The following is a 23,979-nucleotide window of genomic DNA, read 5'->3' as shown; positions in this document are numbered from 1 at the left end:
GATCAATGGATTCTTTATGATTGTTGAAGATTGCACACTTTATGTCCTCAATCGAAGATATAACATTCCTCTTGAATAACTTAACTTTCACCGGAAGTCTTCCTCGAATGAGTTTCCACACAAAACAACAGACTTTAGAAGGAACACAATTTCACTAAGACTTTGTTAGAGGAATACCTAATGGCAATAAGGTCTGATTGAACTGAATGAGGTAAGCCAATTTTATAGAGTAGATACCAGAAGACTCCACACTCCAGCATCATTTATCAATATTGTCCTCTTGCACAAGTGATTCTGAAGGACGACAACAAGCAAGTCTCTGAACCACCCCTTTTCTCTCTCAAACAACACCTTTCTCCATTTGATATCCCAAGTCCAAATATCATTAATCCAAGAATTGCAATCAGCAACCAAGACCCTTTTGTTCAAAGCTAAAGCATAAAATCTAGGGAACAACTCTCTCAAACTTTGAGTACCCACTCAAGTATTCAACCAGAAAAGAGGCTCGAGACTTGATCCAATTCAAAATAATTCACACTATAACGACCACAATCCGCATCATAACACTTATACTAACTACAATTGCAGTAACCATGATCAAAATCCGCACGCAACTAGAATAATATCTCTTAATCTCTTATCTTGTTGCACTCCGAGTTCGATGAATTAGAAAAATAAAATAGGGTTATTTGTTGTCTTATCTTATCATGTTCACTTATGTATTTTCTATCATATAGGAAAGATGAGTTAGAAATGAGCAAAAAAAAATTAATAGTGTATAATATCCCTCTCACTTGAACAGTGTCACAGCCCCATCAATATTATTGTTATCTGGTATGTATCAGATACTAAACAGAGTCTTCATACTTGCCAAGACCTTGAGTTCGAAAGTAATGGTGGTAAGAACCTTGAACTTTACTAATTGGACTTGTTCTTCACCAATAAACCACATGCAATCATAAGAAAACCAAATTTTGTCATGAGAACAAGAAACCATGGTTGAATTAACAAAAGAAGCAAAAGGAAATTGAGACAAACTCACCACAATGATCGCTATAGGGAGCTGATGAATATTAAGCCAACATGATACAAGAGTTTTGTTGAAGAATATTGAAGGACAAATTCGACATGATTTGGCTAGGGAAATTTAGTCAACATAATGGAGAAAAATTGATTTGAATTCAAGTTCTATGTGGCATATATATTGAGCATGTGTCCTACTATGTTAGAGGACTAGTGGTTTATAACCTCCCTATTTGTTGGCAATTATTGGCTAATAGTCTGGATTTTATTAGCTAATATGTCTAAAAGTGATTAAACACATTTCTAATTAATTAATTAGGATAATTTCAACACTCATTCCTTGTGAAGCAAGAATTATAGTAAGTTTAATTTTTTTAGAGAAATCCAATGGTTTGAATTAGTGAATAGATATAGACTATTAAATTTCTCTAGAATTGATGACTAAGATATGACTTAAGATATCTCTTGTCAATATCCATATAAGCAAACTTATCAATTGTGATACCATTTTGATCGGTAATGCTAGTCATGGATGTGAAATCATATCTTCCTTCTAGGAGGTTTAGCCGCTAGGGTTGTTATATCAAGTGTAGTCACACCTAAATGGCTCAAAGATACTATTTTCCAACTTAAATTATGATATTTTTATATTGGAGAACAAAGCTACTATAGAAACAAGACAGTAACAAAAATAGTTAATCGATTAACTAGGTAAGTGTTATCGATTAACACTGTAGTTAATCGATTAACTGGTTAGAAAATCAAGTGAAACATTAGCTTAACAATTCTTATAATTGACACATTTAACACATGTTAAATTGTTTTACAACATGTGTTTATTAGTTTGTTAGTTAGTTAGGTAAGTTTGTTACCTATTCATGTACTATAAATAAGGCTTTTCATGCCTCGATCAATAATGAGAAATATCCATAATATTCATTTTACGTTTTCACAATATTTTCATAATATGGTATCAGAGCATTCATCCTGAAGGCTTTGGTTACCGCTGCGCATTCTCTAAAATTATTATCTTTCTCTTCCAAGATTCAAGATAGAATTCAATGGAAGAAGATCAAGAATTGGTAGTGATTCTTCCAAACTAGCCATGACAACAAGTTTTTCTAGAAAGGAAGTTAAAGAAAATAATGGGGTAGTTGGGCCCAACCAGAAAGCTGCTTGCCTGAAATCACACTATCAAGAAAAGCCACCTTTGTTAGAAAGGCCAGCAAGCATCCTTCATAGCTTTGACCAGAGTGATCAAATGTCTCTGGTGCAAGAGGTTCAAATGAGTAGTGTCCAAAAGGACATTAGTTTTGATGAATTGGAGATAATAGTCAAAACTAAACAAGCATAGGCTAACATGTTTCAAGCACGTGCAATTACATGTAAGATTGTAATCATGCTTTTAAGATTGTAATAACCTGTTTTCAAGACCCTATTTGTAAATGGAAGATTTAAATGTTTAAAAGAGTGTGAAGATATGATCTTCCTTGAATGAGAAGAAAGTGAATAACACTTCTTGCTTGAGAAGGAAGAAAGAAAATGAACAAGAATGCAAGAGATTCTTTGAGTGATTAAAGTGGATGAATTTTATTGATTATTAATGGTTACATAGATGTTAATTATATAGGAAAGGAAATAACTAACAAACTAACTAAAATAGAAAGATTAAGGGTGGTTGCTTGTAGTACAAGTTATTAAGTGCTGCAATGAATGGTGTGTGACTTGGCTGAGATGGCCTTGGTGCAGGGGCTTTGATGACCCTGCTGTGCTTATACTCATGGCCTGGGCTTGGCCTTGGTGTGGTGGCCTTGGTGGCCCTGCTTTGTGCGTGCTCATGCTCGTGCTTGTGGCCTCTGTTTGTGGCCTGGTTGGCGTGACCCTGCTCTGTTTGTGACCTGCTGGTGTGAATGGGCATGCCTTGGCCTTGCTGGTGTGGATTGGTATTTGCTTGGGCAGAATGCTCATTGTCATTGTCTAATACCCCCCCCCCCACAAGCTGGGGCACAAATGTTGAGTAGACCCAACTTGAGATTGATGGTTGCGTAGTCTTTAGGGCCCAATGATTTTGTTAGAACATCTGCAAGTTGAAGGGAAGATTTGATGGGCAGAAGTTTTACCAAGCCTCTGCCACATTTTTATCTTATAGTGTGACAATCAAGTTCAATATGCTTTGTTCTTTCATGGAAAACAGGGTCAGTAGCAATGTGTATGGCAGATTGATTATAACAATATAAAGAAGCAGGAGTGATATGTAAATGCAGTAAATCAAACAACATAAAATTTAACCAAGTGATCTCACAAAAGGTGATGGCTAAGGCTTTGTACTCTGCCTCACAGGAACTCCTGGAGACAGTTCTTTGTTTCTTTGATTTCCAGGATATTAATGATTTTCCTAAGTAGATGCAGAAGCCAGTGGTTGATCTTCTAGTGTCAGGGCAGGAGGCCCAATCACTATCACTGTAGGCATTTAAGTGAAGAGGAGAAGAGCTAGGATAGAATAGGCCTATGGATGGAGAAGCCTTAATGTATCTGAGGACCTTAATGGCAGCAAGATGATGAGTGATGGTGGGTTTGGACATGAATTGGGCAAGTTGGTTAACAGAAAAGGATAGGTCAGGTCTTGTATTAGTGAGGTATATGAGCTTACCAACAAGGCGTCTATAGGCAGGGGGATTTGAATAAGGTTCAGAGGAATCCTGATATAGGTGAGTGCCAGGGGTCATTGGAGTAAAAGAAGGCTTGCAGCCAAGAAGTCCTGAGTCAGCTAAGATTTCCAGGGCATATTTTCTCTGATTGATAGAAATGCCAGATTTATTTCGAGCAATTTCAAAGCCTAGGAAGAACTTTAAGGGTCCTAGGTCTTTGATTTTAAAGGTGTGGTGTAGGAGGGATTTGATGTGATAAGCTTCAGTGTGGTAATTGCTAGTTAAGATGATGTCATCCACATAAACTAGCAGGACAATGATGAAAGTGGATGAAGACCATTTGATGAATAGAGAGTGATCTCCCTTGGCTTTGTAGTAGCCATGATTTATAAGAAAGGTGGAAAGCTTAGTGAACCATTGCCTGCTAGCTTGCTTCAAGCCATATAGGGATTTCTGTAATTTGCAAACTTGATTAGGGGTGCAGGATGTGAGGCCAGGGGGCAGAGACATGTACACTTGTTCCTCTAAATCACCATGGAGGAAGGCATTGTTAGCATCTAGTTGTTGTAAGGACCATTGATGGATAAATGCTAAGGCAAGGACTAATCTCACAGTTGTGAGTTTAGCTACAGGGGAGAAAGTTTTGATATAGTCAATGCCCTCAGTTTGGGTGAATCCCTTGGCAACTAGACGAGCCTTGTATCTCTCAATGGTTCCATCAGGGTTGTATTTGGTTTTAAAAACCCATTTGCAGCCTATGGGTTTCTTAGATGAGGGTAAGTCTGTTATGATCCAGGTGTGGTTATCTTGTAGAGCAGATAATTCTTGGTTGATAGCATCTTGCCAATGAGGATGTTGGATGGCCTGCTTGTAGGTCTTTGGTTCAACATGTGAAGTGATGGATAAGGTGAGGAATTTATGAGCAGGGGGTAGATTATTATAAGATATATAGGAAGAGATAGGATATTTCGAAGTAGAAGGAATGTGATGCTTACTTAGAAGAGCACAGTGATAGTCTTGGAGATAAGTGGGGAGTTTGTGAGTCTTATTGCTTTTTCTGCTTTGAAGTATAGGTAAGTCGGATGAGTCTTGTGTAGGTGGTTCAGAGGGGTAATTAGGAAGTTGGGGTTCAGGGGTTGTAGTTTGTGGCATAATGTCTTCATAGAGGAGGTTGCTATAGTCTTCTAGGTCCAACTTGTCATATTAGTCAGGGGTATCATCTTGTAGAGAACCATAGGGAAAGACATGCTCATGAAAGGTGACATCCCTGCTTATTTGTATGGCCCTAGATTTTAGATTCAGAACTATATAGTCTTTTACTCCTTCTTGGAAACCTATGAAGACACATTTGGAGGATCTGGGATCAAATTTGTCCCTAAGGTGTTTGAAGGTGCTTGTGTAACAAAGGCAGCCAAAAACTCTTAGGTTTTGGAACTGAAACTTGGTTTTATGCAGAATCTCATAGGGAGAATTATTGGCTAAAACAGGGGTAGGCAGAATGTTAATGATATGGATGGCATGTTTTATGGCATATGACCAATAAACTTTTGGGAGATGGCTTTGAAGTAATAGAGCTCTTGCCACATTCAAGATGTGTTGGTGTTTTCTCTCAACAACACCATTTTGTTGAGGTGTGTAGGTGCAAGTAGTTTGATGGATGATGCCTTTGTTGGCATAGAAGTCCTTTAGAAGGAACTCAGGTCCATTATCACTTCGAATTATCTTTATGTTGGCAGAGAATTGATTACTAACAAGATTAATGAAGTGTTGTAGAGCCTTAGAAGCTTCTGCTTTACTTTTAAGTAGATTTACCCAAGTGTACCCACTTAGATCATCAACTATAGTTAGGAAGAATTTATGTCCATGGATTGAAGCAATAGAAAAGGGGCCCCATATGTCTATGTGAATTAGATCAAAGATTTGACTTGAGGAGGATTTGCTTAAGAGAAAAGATAGCCTTTTTTGCTTAGCTTGATGACAAATATCACAGATATAATCTTTGTTAAAGGAAACATATGAGAGATTGTTATTGATAGTGTTCATACAACTTTGTGAAGGATGGGCTAATCTATAGTGCCAGAGATTATGTTTAGAAACAGTGGCAGAATTAGTAAATGAGAAACTAGTGTGATGATCAAGCTTGGCTCCTTGCAACACATATAAGCCTTTTGAAATCCTAGCTATACCAATCATCTTCAAGGAATTCCTCTCCTGTATTTTACAACAAGAGGCAGTGAAGGACAAAACACAAGATGATTGGGAAGTTAGCTTAGGTATTGAAAGTAAATTATATGAGAAGGAAGGGATATATAGCACATCATGAATCACTAAATCTTGAGATATAGGTATAGTTCCTGCTATGTTGGCCAATATTTCATGGCCATTTGGGAGCTTAACTCTTATAGGTTTGACTTTATAATAAGCAGAGTAGTAAGAGATATTATAGGACACATGGTCAGTGGCACCACTGTCCAATATCCATTGGGATATAGAATTACCTTCTTGATCTTGATGTTCTTCTTGTTGATCCTTGGGTGTTGAAGTGGTGGAGAGAGTATTGATCAAATTTTCTTATTGTGATGGAGCTTTGTTTTGTCCATGTTGTTGCTGGAGCATGGTTATAAGCCCTCTATATTGTTCTTTACTAAATCCAAAGATTGCATCCTCCTCTTTGTGTTTGTCTTGGTCATGTGTAGTAGTCATTGAATTCAATTGTTGGTTCTTAGTGAACTGGAAGTTGGGAGGAAAGCCATGAATCCTATAGCAAGTCTCAATGGTGTGCCCTGGTTTCTTGCAATGAGTGCAGAACTTAGTAGAACTTGGAGATTTATTCCAAGTGTTCTTGCTGAATCCTTTGTTGTTCTGCCCTGCATCCCTTGTGTATGCTCCTCCCTTTTTCCAGCTTGTTCCAACCTGCATTGCCTTGGCCTCTGAATCATTCTCATACATCTGAGTTTCTTGCTGGATGACTAATGATAAAACTTTGTTCATGTTAGGGAGAGGCTCCATCAACATGATTTGAGACCTCACATTAGAATATGAGTCATTTAACCCCTTTAGGAACCTGATCACTTTGTCCTCTGTCCTGAATTTTTCACTATTGCAGTTGCACTTAGCAAGAGGTCTAAAGATCTCTAACTCATCCCTTAGGCTTTTCATCTCAGTATGATATTTGCTCACACTAAGTTCTCTTTGCCTATAGTTGGCAATTGTTTCTTTCAAATCTGCAATTCTGAAAAGGTTCCCTTGAGAGAATCTTTCTCTGAGCTCCTCCCAAATCTCATAAGCCTTGTCAATCCATAGGATGCTTTGTGAGATGGATGGAGTAACTGACCTTATGATCCATGTTGTTTGCTCTCTCCCATGCTTTGAAGATTGGATCCTCCTTTGCTGGCATTTGGATGCTACCATCCACAAATTCGAATTTCTGCTTGGATATGAGGCTCATTCTCATGGATCTGTTCCATTGGTGATAGTTGTTGCCATTAAGAGGAGGTGAGACAAGTGCAGTTCTTGGGTTGTCCGAAGGGTGCAAATAGTATGGATCTTGCGTGATATCCATATGAGAACTTGGAATATTTGAAGAAGAGGAAGTCATCTTGAATGTAGCAGAGCTCTTTATAAAAAGAGCTCTGATACCATAAAAGAGTGTGAAGATATGATCTTCCTTGAATGAGAAGAAAGTGAATAACACTTCTTGCTTGAGAAGGAAGAAAGAAAATGAACAAGAATGCAAGAGATTCTTTGAGTGATTAAAGTGAATGAATTTTATTGATTATTAATGGTTACATAGATGTTAATTATATAGGAAATGAAAGAACTAACTAACTAACTAAAATAGAAAGATTAAGGGTGATTGCTTGTAGTACAAGTTATTAAGTGCTGCAATGAATGGTGTGTGACTTGGCTGAGATGGCCTTGGTGCAGGGGCTTTGATGACCCTACTGTGCTTATGCTCATGGCATGGGCTTGGCCTTGGTGTGGTGGCCTTGATGGCCTTGTGCTCAGGCTCGTGGCCTCTACTTGGCCTTGGTGTGGTGGCGTTGGTGGCCCTGCTCTGCTCGTGCTTGTGGCCTCTATTTGTGGCCTGCTGGCCTGGTTGGCGTGGCCCTGCTCTATTTGTGGCCTGCTGGTGTGAATGGGCATGCCTTGGCCTTGCTGGTGTGGATTGATATTTGCTTGGGCAGAATGCTCCTTGTCATTGTCTAATAATGCTGTCAAGAAAATGTATGAAATTCACGCCAAGAAAGTGAATGCTATGATCAGGAGCCCCCAAGGAAGCTTCAACTATGTAAAACCATGAGAATATGGTCAAGATTTCTAACCAGGAAAATAATCAAGTGGTTGAGAAAATTCAATCACATCATGATCGAGATTCTGATCCATTATATTGTTATCAAATCAAATTATCAAGGTGGAGTCATTAACATTTACCTCGAGCTTGAAGGGGCTATTGGAGAACAAAACTACCATGGAAACAAGACAGCAGCAATAAGAGTTAATCAATTAACACTGTAGTTAATCGATTAGTTGGGTAGAAAATCAAGTGAAGCATTGGCTGAGCAATTCTTTTAATTGACACATTTTACACATTTAACACATGTTGAATTGTTTTACAACTTGTGTTTATTAGTTTGTTAGTTAGTTAGGTAAGTTTGTTGCATATTCATGTATTATAATTAAAGTTTTTCATGCCTTGATCAATAATAAAAAATATCCATAATACTCATTTTACGCTTTCACAATATTTTCGCAATACTTCAATTAATCTATTCTTATTTGTATGACCATGTAGGTTCCTAAAACATTGACAAGTAATGTTTAATTATCATTTTAACATCACAAGAAATGAGTGATATCCAGAAACATATGGTAGTTATCAAGTAATAATAATATCTATCATCACATATGACCTTACTATATCCCATACTCACATGTAATATTGTCTTTGTTTGGATATTGTTGTTGTAATCATGGAATGGAATGTGTATAACACAACCTATGATTTCTTGATCCCTAAGTTGGTGTGATAAAAGATTTTTTCGAACATCCTATATTGACAAGTTGATCATGCCCATTGATTTGGCAATCTCACTCAATCAGTGGCCCCAAAAATATAACTCTTGTTATATAGGAGGGATAGATCCCATGTATATCACACACATCCCTCTATGTGATTCACCACATGTCCAAGTACAAACTTTATAATCACATAGTTGAAGGCAACGTTTGAAGGACTACGTAGACCATTGGCACTATTAGAATCACTTATGACACTACATAAAGATCCATATAGCATTCTCATAGCAAGTCAATACACCACACCATTACTCCTAATGTGGCTTATATATCCATAATTGGTTTAAAAAAATTGTTAGAAATTTATAATTTATAATTAAAGTGAGCATCATATATATTTGATACAATGATATTAGCTATTTATTTCTGGGGTTACATTATAAGTGATCTAATTACTGACATCCCTTAGATTTTTAAAAGCTGATAACGGATATGGGCTTAATGGGTGGATACCCATCAGGTTAACTCTATACGTTAACGCATAAGGAAGGTTATGGTCTCCAACACACCAAATCAAATTCACTTTTCTCCTCTCCCCATCAGAGTGAAAACTCAAGTCCCAAAAGGAATCAGAGATTTGGTTGATAAAGATCATCATACCACAAAACCTCTTTCGGAAACGTAGATCAAAGGAGCATATCTAGGAACATGGATTCAGGTATGACACTATACCCTTAGTTTCATATATGTGTGTGAAAATCATGTGACTCAAGATCCTAGGAATAGTATTTCACCGATCATAAGGAATTCCTAACAAAAATGACCAGTCTTTCATATACTTGTCCACTCAAACCTAAGTTATGTCTATTTTTTGGAAACACATATTTCAGTATAGTCATTAAAGTTACAAATTTTACAATTTTTCGATTCATCTTCAAGTATATAAATATTATTTTAACCTAACATCTTAAGGATCTTGATTGCTAGTATATAAGACTTCTTCGGGCATACAAGTAGACAAAGCCTCTTCAAGCATGAATGATTATTCTTTTTTTACCAAGTCTTACCAAACTCATAGTTGGAGTATTCTTTGTTAGTCGAGCCTCTACAGACTCGGTGATTGAATATGTTTGTTAACCAAGTATCTCCAAACTTATTGTCCAATTATTCTTTTGTGCTTAGCCTATGTAGGGTATACACAAGTTGTTGGTATTTTGTCTCTTCAGGTTATACACAAGTGTTATTTCTCGATCAAGTCTCTTAAACAAGTATTGTTTGGTTTGGCCTCTTCAGACTCCTTATAGATTTGATTAATAGTTTTATCTTGCGTTCTTACGCTTGTTCAATATTGGATCAATAACTCTTCAGTGAAATCTTCAATTTTGGCAACCTGATTTTTGGACGAACACCAACTATGTGACTTAGGAAAACGTATCACTCAATTATGACATCTCCCAAACGATTTGGATTCACCATTATGTTTTTTGCGGTTAAAATATAGAGAACTCTTTTTTATCCCCAAATCTGATAAAAAATTTAAACAACAATTATGAGCTTAGGTGTTGATTACATATCTAGGAAGATCACAGCTTCCCTTAGTATATGGTACTATGGTTATTTGCATAGATTAATTATACCTTTTATTTATTAAATTATTAATTCCTAAAACAAGTAATATATTTTTATATTTGTGTATAATAAGAATTTATCTTCTCATATGTATCCCTAAATGTAATAAATAAATTAAGACTATGTACTTCTAAGTAAAAGAGTCAACATTAGTCCTTAACATTGATATTAAATTCCCAAAAATAATGTATTCAAACATTTTATTTTTATTAAATAATTTATTTTAAATGAAAAGTAATATTATAAGAGTCGACATTGGTTGTCAATTAACTTTCCACTACGAAAGCCAAATTACACTATTAAATTATCAAAATAAATTTTAGTACATTTTCACATATGTAATTTCATTTCTATTTAATGACTTATTTATTAATATTTATTTAATATTAATTAGCTAGTGGAGAGGTTTAATTCAATTTCATTATAAAAAATAGTATAAAATTAATAGACTTTTAATAAATAAATAAGAGAATGTTAAAGACTTTCCAGATTTGCCACTTGTCCACACCTGGTTGGAGGATCGGTTGTAGTATGAAAGTTAAAGAATAATGACAACACAAAATTAGGGCTGATATTTTGACTGCGAGATAAATCCCGAGAGAACTTTTTTTTCTCTCTTCGGCTTTTTGTTGGTCTTTTTCATTATTTTTCTCTGTGTTTTCCGTGTATGATTTCTCTTTTATTTATAAGGGATTTTAAGCACATGTTAGAATAGGATAATGACCACTCAATTAATGTTCAATTAAAACATTTCTAATTTCTTAATTAAAAATCAAATTTGCAATTAATTTCCTTTATTGAAAAGTCGAATATTTGAATTTGGTGTAAGGTTGATTCTGGAGAATGTATAAGATGCTCTTAGTGATGAAAAATGTTTTAATAATTTTTATAAAATCATAGAACTTATTATAGTAACCATGATTGAGTAAAAATATTTTTTGACCTTCTAAAAAATAAAAAAATAGTCGAAATGCTTTTTTGGATAGCAAATTATTATACTCTATAAAATTCCAAAAAATATTGTAAAACATGCAAATAATTATTTCATTTTCATAAAGTTGCAAAAATGGCTACCATGTTTTTTTAAAATTTTATTTTATTTAAACTTAGAGAAAATTATCATGTTAAATTCTTTTCAATGTGATTCATTCTTTATTATCGAGACAATAATTGCTTATTAATCATTTTCAAAACCTTTTTTATTTTATGTTAGAAGAAAAGTTTAAAATTGAAGGAAAAATAGTTTCAAATTATATTTCTCATTATTGAGCCAATAAATGTTCATTAAATCCTTTCAAAAGATTTGTTTTTTAAAAGGAAAAAGGAAAATAATTTGAAATTTTAACACATTATTGAGACAATAAGTGCTCATTTAAAACCTTTTAAATATCTTTTTTATTTTTATCTTAAAAATAAAAAGGAAAATAGTTTTTTTTTGTTTCCCACGGGTATCCTCGCACTGGAGGTAATCTCGTCTGAGCCGGGAACATCCACATGTTCGTGGGGCTAACTCTCTTAACGGACATTTTTTCCATCCACAATACTCGAACCCGGATTCTTGCTTAAGGGGAATCAAGCATGTACCACTTGAACCAACGTCTGTTGGTAAAAGGAAAATAGTTTGAAATTATATTTCCATTATTGATCTTATAAGTGCTCATTTAGAATATTTCCAAAATATTTTTTATTTTCTATCTTAAAAGTAAAAAAAAAATTAGGGGAGAATAGTTTTAAATTGTATTCTGATTATTGAGTCAATTGCTCATTTAAAATCTTATTATATTTTAAAAAGAGTTGATATAAATTATTATATTTTAAAATTAGAATCCCTTATTTATTTATTCATTTAATTTTTATTGTTAATTTTACAATAAAAATGTTTTGAAAAATTATTTTTGAGTTTTTTGGGTCAGATAAAAATAGGTGTTCACATTCGTCTTACTTCAACTTATACGAAATCTATAGAGAATAAAATATATTTTCATACCAAGAGATAACTTGAATCCATTCAAAGTTTGACATGCGTCTTATTTTTTCTTTTATAATATATTTTAAAATGAAAACTTCTTGAGGAATGGAAATAAGACATATGTCAAACATTGAATAGATTTAAGAAAATAGGTTATCTCCTGGGGAGATACATTATTCTCAAATCTATATGCTTGTGAAGTTTATCTCACATTTCTAATTTCTCAATTCATTTCTTGAGGCTCACACTAAAGCAAAACCATGTGCAAAAAGCACTCCTTGTGGTAGTGATTCTTGAATATGTTTAGTAAACACATGACCGATGTAAATCCATAGAGGCTCAATGTTAATACTAAACATAATAGTCCTATGGCAATGAAAAATCATTTTGAGACAACATGTACTCTCAAGGCGATCTTAATCCATCATATATATATATATAAAATTATCAAATAATTGAGATAGTTTTAAGGATCCCAATTATATTTTTAATAATAATTATAACAACAATAAATATATAACATTGACATAGTTTTTATCTTTTGACTAGATGGAAATTAAAGGCATATCACCAACTTTTTTTTGAATATATTTAAATGCAATTCTGTAAAAAGAGAAAAAGAAATTAAGACAATCCCAAAAACATAAGGAAAAAAATAAAATAAAAAATTCATATTTAGACAGGGCATAAAAAATACAGAGAAAAACAGAGAAAAGGGTGGGAGAGAAAAAAACGAGAGTGGACGTTTCAACAGCCAATTCTCTCTCCACCTCAACTTATCTGGTTGGCAACTCCTCAATCCAACATTCTTCTTCCATTTTCCTCTCCTCTATTTTTTCCCTTCCTCATTTTCCTCCATTTCTCCCAAACAAACAAAAAAACAACAACCGAAATTCCCCAACAAAAAAAACAAAACCTGAGTTTTTTCTTACACAGAAACACATGACAAACCTTTCATAGAAAAATCATCATTTTTTCCCTTCCTTTTCCTTCCAATTTCCCTGCATCACCGTCGATTCTATTTTCTCTCCAAAATCCCAACGGTGCTTGCAGGATCAACCCAACCAAACACAAATAATAATAAAAAAAAACATCATTCTTTTCGATTTCATCCTCTAATGTAAATTCTCCAAACATTTTTTCCCAAAATTGAAGAGAAATAAAAGAAGATGCAACATAACATCTTAGCCACAATGCGTAGCTTAAAGATCATTGACGGTTGCATGGGTACTCAAGTCTACGCTCTCAACCCCTCCGACACCGGCACAACCACCATGGGCTGCGGCGTCGGAGAAAAGATCCTCCAGCACATCCACGACCACATTAAAGCCCAAACACTTCGAACCAAATCGGTTCATAATTTTCAACCGTCGAATCTCTCTGATGTTGTTGTAACTGCCGAGGGAAGCTTCCTTCCTTATGGTCTCCCTATGACTGAGCTTCTAGAACCTAAAATTGAACCTTCAATGAGATCTTTCAACTTCGTCGAAACCCTGGCTGATGTTCATCGCCGGACCGAGAATTGTCCACAATTTGAGAAATCCGGGATGTTCCTGGAGCAATGTGCTGTGTTCCGTGGCCTGGCGGATCCTAAATTGTTCCGCCGGAGTCTTCGGTCTGCGCGGCAGCATGCGGTGGATGTGCATATGAAGGTCGTGCTCGCGTCGTGGTTGAGGTATGAAAGGAGGGAGGATGAGCTTATAGGGTTGTCGTCTATGGATTGTTGTGGAAGAAACCTTGAGTGCCCTAAGGCTACGTTGGTTCCAGGGTATGATCCTGAATCGGTTTATGATTCGTGTATTTGTTCTCGCGATTGTGGTTCTTCTTGTTTTTATTATGGTAATGAGGATAGTTTGCTGGTGGTTGATGAGGTTGAGGAATGTTCTACCTCGTCAGAGGAGGAGGATGGTGACATGTCTTTTTGCATTGGTGAAAATGAGATTAGATGTAGGAGATTCAATATGGCCTCGCTTTCGAGGCCTTTTAAGACAATGTTGTATGGTGGATTCATGGAGTCGTGGAGGGAGAAGATTAATTTCTCACAGAATGGTTTTTCTGCTGAGGTAATGAGGGCTGCTGAGATATTTAGTAGAACTAAAAGGTTGGACCAATTTGAACCAAACCTTGTTCTGGAGTTGCTTTCATTGGCGAACCGGTTTTGTTGCAAGGAGATGAAGTCTGCTTGCGATGCGTATTTGGCGTCTTTGGTTTGTGACTTGGAGAATGCTGTGTTGCTTGTTGAGTATGGACTGGAGGACAACGCTTACCTGCTCGTGGCGGCTTGCTTGCAGGTGTTTCTTAGGGAGCTCCCCAGTTCGATGCATTGTTCAGCTGTTATGAAACTATTTTGTAGTCCAGAGGGTAGGGATAGACTGGCATTGGTGGGGCACTCATCGTTTATGCTGTATTACTTTTTAAGTCAGATTGCGATGGAGGAAGAGATGAGGTCTAACACGACTGTGATGCTATTGGAAAGGTTAGTTGAGTGTGCGGCGGATGGCTGGGAGAAGCAGCTTGCATTTCACCTATTAGGTGTTGTTATGCTTGAAAGAAAAGAATACAAGGATGCACAACATTGGTTTCAGGCAGCAGTGGAAGCAGGCCATGTTTATTCTTCAGTAGGTATTGCGAGAACCAAATATAAGCGTGGTCACACATATTCAGCATACAAGCTGATGAATTCGCTTATTTCCGATTATAAACCAGTTGGCTGGATGTATCAGGAAAGGTCTTTGTATTGTGTTGGGAAGGAGAAAATGATGGACTTGATCTCTGCAACTGAATTAGATCCAACTCTATCCTTTCCTTACAAATACAGGGCGGTTTCTTTGTTGGAGGATAAAAAAATTGAACCTGCCATTGCAGAAATCAATAAAATAATTGGTTTCAAGGTTTCTCCAGACTGTCTTGAATTGCGAGCTTGGTTCTTGATTGCCATGGAGGATTATGAAGGAGCCCTCAGAGACGTCCGTGCAATTTTGACGTTGGATCCAAATTATATGTTGTTCTATGGGAATATGCATGGTGATCACTTGGTAGAACTACTTTGCCCTGTTGTTAATCAGGGGTGTCTGGCTGATTGCTGGATGGAATTGTATGAGCGATGGTCCTCTGTTGATGATATTGGTTCTCTGGCTGTTGTACACCAGATGTTAGCAAAGGACCCTGGTAAAAGTCTTTTACGGTTTCGGCAATCTCTCCTCCTGTTAAGGTGAGTCTCTACACTAATTCAATTATAACTTATTTTTACGTGAGTTCCAAAATAGGTTCTAGTTTGATTCCATAACCTACTCTCTTGCAAACAATCTGTGAATGGAATTGTTAGTGAGGAGAGTGATATCTAAATATCGCTAGAAATGTTTTTATTATCCTTTTCATTTTTAAGTGACTATATTTCTGCGTGGAAGTTATGGCTCTGCTAGCTGGAGTTTATAGTTACACTGTACCACGTCAAAATTAGAGGAAACTGTGGCATGTTCGTCCATCAAAACAAAATATGACAAAGTAATGGAACTGTATTACATTTTTATGGTGTTCAATGCTGGGAGAAGCATTTAATAGTTCTTAAGTATCTAATACTTATATTCTTATAACATTTTATGTAGTTTTTTATTTTATTTTTGGTGTCGTTAGCTTTAAAACAGGCCATGTACTTTTAGTTGTTAATATATCTTCACTGCCTGTGGGATGAAGGATGCTAATATCTACTTTTAAAGACTAGTTGGGGGTGAGTTAATTGCCAAGGCTAATTCTATCTTATTGTTTAGGAGTTTCGGCTACCTGCTTTTCTCTAGTTTTTATTATATGAGTCTTGATGCTAATCCTAACAGGATAGTTAATTTCTCCGTGGTCCCCCTCCGTACAAAGGCATGACCTTGATTATAGTGGGTGTTGTTGTTCCTGAATCTTGCAGGCTAAATTCTCAAAAGGCAGCCATGCGTAGTTTGCGGCTGGCAAGAAACCATTCTACTTCTGACCATGAAAGGCTTGTCTATGAAGGATGGATATTGTATGACACTGGTCATCGTGAAGAAGCATTAGCAAAAGCTGAGGAGTCAATTTCTATTCAAAGATCATTTGAAGCTTACTTTCTCAAAGCTTATGCCTTAGCTGACTCAGTTCTTGATTCAGAGTCTTCAACATATGTGATCCATATCTTGGAGGAAGCTCTTAGATGCCCTTCAGATGGTCTCAGGAAAGGGCAAGTGAGTATTTTATTGTTTTTGGATCAAACATGTTAGCGTGATTTCGGTGCTCAAGTAATGTATTTATTTTTGTCATTCTTTTACTTTGCAGGCACTAAATAATCTAGGGAGTGTGTACGTAGATTGTGATAAGCTGGACCTTGCAGCTGACTGCTACATGAATGCACTCAACATCAAGCACACACGGGCACATCAGGGGCTGGCACGTGTATATCATCTTAAAAACCATCGCAAAGCTGCATATGATGAGATGACAAAGCTAATAGAAAAGGCCCGGAATAATGCATCAGCTTATGAGAAACGTTCAGAATATTGTGATAGGGACATGGCAAAGAATGATCTTAGTATGGCAACACAGTTGGATCCTCTAAGGACTTATCCTTACAGATATAGGGCTGCTGGTGAGTCACATACTGTTATTATAAGCCATTTTTCTGTTACAAATATTTGTTGTGGAGTTTATTTTAGCTATGATGTTTTTGTTATTGTTATTGTTATTTGTTAATCCCATGCACAATATTAAATGAAATTTCCTTCAAAATAATAGTAGTTCCTCCTTTTTCCTACATTTCATTTTAATTTACCCTGTAAATTTAATTGCCTGAATTCTATCCTTCATCTTTCTTCATTTGCTTGGTGATATTATGTTTCCCGAACTCCATTGTTTAAGTGGGCAGCATATGTATTTAAGTTTCCTTTCTGGACACTACATCAGCATTAAGTACCATTTGCGCTCCTTATCTGAACTATAGTTATTGATTATGCAGGCTCTAAAAAATGTCATAATACAGTGTAAAAGATTGTTGGAGATGTGACACATAGGTCTTACAGACATAAATTAGGAAATATACATCAGCTGTTGCTTTAAATGTTGATGGAAAATCATCATAGCTCAGAGAGGTTTTGTCCATAACATGCCTATCAAATTACACAATACGCATTATTGGTTCATAGAGAATATAAAAATTAATGACATGTAAGTCTTACACACTTATAAAATAGAAAATAAACATCAGCTGGTGCTTTAAATGGAAAATCATCGCAGCTCAGAGAGGCTTTGTTCATAACATTCCTATCAAATTACACATTATTGGTTCATAGAGAATACAAAAATTACACATTATTATAGGTGACATGATCAGTTATGAGGTGAGAGATCTTCGGATTTTGAGCTTTTCCTTGTTTAATTGTGTTGCTCATTAGAGGTAGTTATTCTTTTGTTTTGTATGCTTATGTTCAGTATTCTGATGTTTGGCCTTGGTCATGCTTGGAATGCTTGTCTGTTGTAATCATCTCGGAACAGCAATATGATCACGATGTGGTGTTGAACCTTTAAAACCTGTCAGTGCAATGTGTGTCTTTGCTTGCACAAATCTTATGAAGTTCTGACTTGTAAATTCTTTCTACCAGTTTTAATGGATGATCATAAGGAAGCTGAAGCAATAGCAGAGCTTACAAGGGCCATAGATTTTAGGCCAGATTTGCAATTGTTACATCTTCGAGCAGCATTTCATGATTCAATAGGTGATTATGTTTCTACTGTACGGGACTGTGAAGCAGCCCTTTGTCTTGATCCTAATCATGCTGAGACAATCGAGCTTTGTAAAAATGCACGGGAGCAAATTAAAGAGCAAAACTGAGATAGTCAGAGATAAAAGAATAATCATGTTTTCTGAGTATTCCCTTGTGGGGATAAGCGTCTTCTAGACAACCTGTACTTTTTTCAGTCATGAAGATTCAGCCATCATCAGTGCTATCTCTATTAGTTTATCTCCAGAAATGGTATGGTTTAAATTTTTCTGCCGGCCTTCTGGAAGCAGAATTACATAAGGGAAAAGAAAAATCAGAAAGGGCATTTGTACCGAAGCGGAAGGGAAGTCGAGGAGCAGGTGACTAGCTTGTAAATATATATGTAATGAATTATGGTTTTGTCAGCTTATGGTTAATGCAGACAGTTGCTGCTGCTACGCTCCACTATGCCACACTAGCAAGATTGGCGATGAGTTACCGGGTTAGACGAAACATGTACATCAAAGTTAATATATGTAAGTCCAAGATTTAGATATTTACAATTATGTTTTGGCTGAGCAATTGCCAAATCGCATTTGTTATATTACAATTTTTCACTCTTCTCTCTGTTGTATAAAAACAATTTTTCCTGCCGACCCTTTTAACTTATATTGGTGATGAGTTTTCTTTGGTGAAGCTATATTCACACCCTGTAATTTATGTTTTGATATGCTTTTTCCATTGTTCTTTTTTTGTTGTATTTTCCTGTGGATAATTTATATTGTTTAGAACCTCAAACCATATTGTGAAATGTTGTCTGAACATGTAATAAAACTCAACAATGTCTATTAGAATGGCTAGACGTTACTCAATCCAAAAAACTAGCTCTAGGGCTGAGGGTTGTGTAAGCCTTATAATTATAAGCATTTGCTCCACCATATTCCTATCTGATGTAGGACTTATTTTAACACGTCCTTCGTGCCCAGGACTGAATATCTTGAGTGTGAAGCTTTGTGGAACTGAATGATAATTAGTTCGACTTCTTGGTCATATCTTAAAAGGATGAGATATGTATACCATGGACTCTTAACTTAGTGCACCAACTTCCATTTTTATTTGTGATTTTCCCCTTACTTAGTGTCCTATCCCTCATGCTTGAATGAAATGAGGCATGATTAAGTAAGCTTTTGTTAGCTTGTGAAGAGACATGATAGTAGATTTGTTCCTTTGCTATGGATATGCATGTTGAGATTTTTATCCTCAATCACAGTTTTTCAGCAGTGTAATCCTCTTGAATAGCAATTATCAAGGAAGCAGTTGATATTCAGTATAATTTTTGATCCTGTTGAATAGCAACCCCCTACTATGATATTGGAAGTTTTTGTTCACCTAAAAAATCACATGGAAATTTTTTGGACTCTTTTTGTAACCAGTCAATGGTTGCTATGAGGAAAATTACGACTCTATTTTATTAGCATCATACATTAATTTGCAATTATTGAAGTGCAGAATAATGTATAACATTGTATTTCTATGCATTAGTTTTTTTTAGTACCACCAAGAGTATCTCACTTGATAGGTAAGGATAGGCAATGAACTAATCTCTATCGGGTTCGTGGTTTCTCATTCCAACAAGTGTAGTTTCTAGGAATTTGAACCCTTTAAGAAGAATGCTAATGCAGTGTGGTATTTTTAAAAGAAAAAAAATCTTAAGACCCTTGAGCTGCCTGCATTGTTCTACTACTTTTCTATACTAAAATCAAACAACATGAAGACTATCTTTCTGCTTCTCACTATAACCATCACATAATGATGATATGATATAAAAGAAATATTTTCTATTTTTATTTCTTTTTTTCATTTTCGAAAAACCATTTTTAGTTTTATGTTTATATTTTATCAAAATGTATTTAATTATTTATTATTGCAGTTTTCATTTTTAAAACTCTATACTCTAAATTTCACCAACTAGAATAGTTATAATATTTAATTCTAAATTTTAATCACTCAAATAATCAAACCACTAATTTCATAGGTTATATTTATATTTTATACTTGCATTTTTTTCAACAAATTTTATGTCAGCAATGCGTTGAATATCTTTAATTGTTGGACTTAGTCATAAGTTATAAAGACATGTGGAAGATCATAATGAGTAATATAGTGCAAGTGCTCTCCAAAAAAATTAATGTGAAAATAAAATAAATTTTAAGTCACATAATTTAAGAATTTATTAAATGATATAAGTTTGATATCATTTAACAAAAATAATCAAATTTAATGCACATTAAAAACTAAATTAAAAAGAAATGAATAACTAGACCTGAAAAGGATAAGTAATAAATAGTGGTATATTTAAAAAATAAAGTATAAATATTATTGAGTTTTTTCTAAAATAATCCACAAACAACTTAAATTTAACTGTTGATAAATAATTCCCTTCTTCAATTTCTACTTATTGTTTCTGCCTCCTATTGTATTGTAGAGATCTATTACAGAACCTATAATATAAACTTTGTTAGGAATGATAACCCGAACTTGACGGGAACCCTCCTAAAACTTATATTTTTCATAAATGTTGTATATCAAATCATCTTCTAAGTTTATGATTAATTTATATGTTCATAATGTAATCCAATGACATAAGAAGAATAGCAGATACTGAGTTGCACTTGCATAACACATTTGGCTAATAATATGAAGAACTAGTTACACAACTTGTGTACCAACAAAGAGAGCATGTTAATTAGTACTTGTATAAAGCTTGTTACCACCATTGAACGTATCAAGTCATTTTGTTTTGCTTATGCATTGGAAGCATTCAACATATACATGAATAATTTGAATGTAACATAAGCATCAATAAACTACATTTTTTCATCCTTGTTTAACGCTCCAGGTACTATAATTTGTCCCTTGATATATACCAATCAGGTTCGGACGGATTTGGGATAGAGTATTAGTAGTACCAAACCCAAACATGAAAATTGAACTCGGGTAAAAAATCGAACCCAAACACAATGGTTTTTCCCATTGTTTTCGTGTTGGGTTCAAACAAGTACCTATGAGTTCGATTTTCATTTTCATTCCTAAAATTCTTTTACGGTATTCATAATGAAATGAATGTAAAATCAAACAAACCTTCAAAAACGCACATCTCTCTCGACCTTATTTCAAATATCCAGCCTTAAACAATATGATAGAAATGTAATTATTGTATCATTGTAATATTTATGCACTATCTTATATTCATTTATAATATTTATGTTTAAAGGTGAATGATGATGATAAAATATAAATTATAAATAATCTCTTATATTGTCAACACATTAAGTGGCAGATCTTGATTAAAAGTTTAGATGGATAATAATATTTAATTATAATGTATAATTATCAAGTGCAAAATCAAATGTAAAATCAATTACTGCAAAGTTTGACAAAAGCAATTTATGATCCCATAATTTCTTTTATCAAGTATAAAATCTATATGAATTAGTCCTAGTGTTATAAATAACATTAATATTTACACTTTTAAAGACATTATATATAGGCTATAAACCATGGTTTTCATATTAACTATAAACCATGATCTCTCCATGAAAATACTCATCAACTTCTACAAGTTAAATTGTACATTGTTCCATATAAACTATAACCCATGGTTTTCATTCTATTTGTTGTATTAAACATAAGCTAAAGAAACATTGCATATGAGTTTGTACTAAAACATCGAGTGTATATTTTTAACGTGGCTTCAAAATCTTCAAGCACTAACCTTTTTTGCTAAAAACCAAAATAATGTCACTCTCCTCCTACTGATTCAAGTTGGTCATAGGAAAAAAATCAGTGTTAAAAAATAAATATAAATTAGCAAGATTATTTTCAATGGTAGATGGAGTCAAGTTCTTGATGGAGAGTATACTATTCAAAGGAGTTATGTTTGGCTTATGGAGAATCATCAAATGTTTCCATATGCAAAAACGATTTGTAACAAAAGTTTACAAATCAAATGTTTCCATATGTCTATAGCCATAACTTTACTTAAGTAGACCACTTTAATTTTGGCTAATAAAAAATAATGATACAAATACATTTAAATATTACATTTGTGACCCAAAATTTCTTACACTATCACCTTAAAGTTATTGATAGAGTGTACACTATTTTTTTTAATTTCAGGGACAGTTGTCCGCACCAGTCCCTTCCATCATCTGCCTTTGAATGTATATATCATTTTCTCTTATTATATGTCGACAAAAAAATATGATGACCAACTTGTCAAAACAAAATGTTAATAAAGTTAAAGACCATGTTCTAGGTTTCATATCTAATTATATCACGCATAATAAATTGTCAGGAATTTGAGTTTAAGTTTAGTATAAGCTCTTAGTTGGTTCTGCAAGATTTCAATGATTCTATAAAAGTTGCATAGGGCTCACATCAATAAAAAAAGAATAAAAATTAAACAAATCAAAAACTACAGTATTGCACTGTTTAATCATGCAATTGACCTTTCATTACAAACATATAATTCTTTACAACATAGCATAAGTTTTTTTGTTTATCCCCCCTCAATTTTCATTATAATTAACATAATTGAATTCCTAAGCTTAGAGCTTGCTAGTGACATTAATGTTACGAAACTTAGGCGATTTAAATGATGCATCTTTAGGCACAGTTACAGTGAGGACTCCATTTTCCACATGAGCCTTAATCTGATCCACCTTCACATTTTCTGGCAATTCAATTACTCTTGAGAAATTACCCTTCCTATTCCCTCTCTCAGCTACATGCAAAATAGTGTCTTTTGCATGAGTCTCCTCTTTTTCACATTCCCCTTTTATGTGAAGAATATTACCATCCTCAACTTGCACCTTTATCTCATCTTTGCTGAAACCTATCATTCACAAATCTCAGTTATAACGAATACGGTAATATATATGTATGCAAAGATTTACATAAATCATTAACCATTCATTTGTATTACATATATTTTAAATGTAACATGATCATTACACCTGTTGAGATAAACTAGTTTTAATTCAAGTTGTAATTGATTAGGATTGTTTTTGTAGTTGGTAGTTGAAACTTGCCATTTTGGGAAAGCTGTTTAAATTTCTGTTATGGCAGGTTTGCTATATAAGGAAAGTTTCAATTTGCCTTTGAATGAGATTGATGAATATTCATTGTTAAAAATTCTCTTCTTCTTCCCAACTCTAATTCCCTCATCTTCTGAATCTTTTCTTTCTTTCTTCTTCTGGTTTTGGTTCTGGTTTGGTTGTTCAATAACAACCCAAACAACCCAACAACACCGTCCGTGTAAACATTTTTTTTTTCTATAATCAATCAAGAAATCGAGTAATCAAGTCAACCCCACAAAAAAGATTCAATTTTTAGCATCAAACACAGAATCATTAATCAAAATTCTGATGGGTCATTGTAATTTGTAAGCGAAGTTATTAGTACCTGGAACGTTGATTTTGAAGATGTGGGCATTAGAAGATTCATGCCAATCCAAGAGTGCGGTTGAGCCAGACCATTCTCTGAAAATTGGAGGATTGCTCAAGAAGAAGCGTCTCAAAGGGTATCCAAATATACTTTCAGCCATTGAATATGAGATAATTGATAGTTTTAAATTTGTGATAACCAATAAGTTATATATACATTATATATAGTTATGTGTTTATAGAGTTGTCAATGACACTCCAGAATGTTCTTCGGTTCTGGGATCTTCATGAATCATCATGATTCTGGGTTGTTCCATATCACCGAAATTGAAATGGGAAGTGGTAAACTTTAACTGGGTTTTCAATTTGAGCCCATTCATCTGGGCCTGGTAATAAATATCCCTTCTATTGTTCTTGAGTCACATTTTTGTCTTAAGATGTGTATCATTCCATATATTTTTGTTTTACCAGAAAAATAAAATAAGAATCAAATATATATTAATTTTATATTTTCTAAAGAATGTGAATAA

General features: G+C 34.5%; 2 protein-coding genes across 2 annotated transcripts; one reads left to right on the top strand and one right to left on the bottom strand.

The window, feature by feature from the left end:
- LOC109362712 (ethylene-overproduction protein 1-like) lies at nt 12,997–18,754 on the top strand. Its single transcript, XM_019608701.1, has 4 exons — nt 12,997–15,499; nt 16,202–16,493; nt 16,585–16,894; nt 17,904–18,754. The coding sequence occupies exons 1-4, from the start codon at nt 13,458–13,460 to the stop codon at nt 18,131–18,133; spliced, it is 2,874 nt and encodes a 957-aa protein (XP_019464246.1). The 5' UTR covers nt 12,997–13,457; the 3' UTR covers nt 18,134–18,754.
- Nucleotides 22,573–23,667, bottom strand: LOC109361991 (15.7 kDa heat shock protein, peroxisomal). The gene is made up of 2 exons (XM_019607551.1): nt 23,469–23,667; nt 22,573–22,899 (listed from the first exon to the last, which is right to left on the bottom strand). The coding sequence occupies exons 1-2, from the start codon at nt 23,608–23,610 to the stop codon at nt 22,613–22,615; spliced, it is 429 nt and encodes a 142-aa protein (XP_019463096.1). The 5' UTR covers nt 23,611–23,667; the 3' UTR covers nt 22,573–22,612.

Source organism: Lupinus angustifolius, chromosome LG12 (genome assembly GCF_001865875.1).
Source record: "Lupinus angustifolius cultivar Tanjil chromosome LG12, LupAngTanjil_v1.0, whole genome shotgun sequence".
Classification (NCBI taxonomy): domain Eukaryota; kingdom Viridiplantae; phylum Streptophyta; class Magnoliopsida; order Fabales; family Fabaceae; genus Lupinus; species Lupinus angustifolius.
This window is presented reverse-complemented; position numbering and strand designations above follow the sequence as displayed.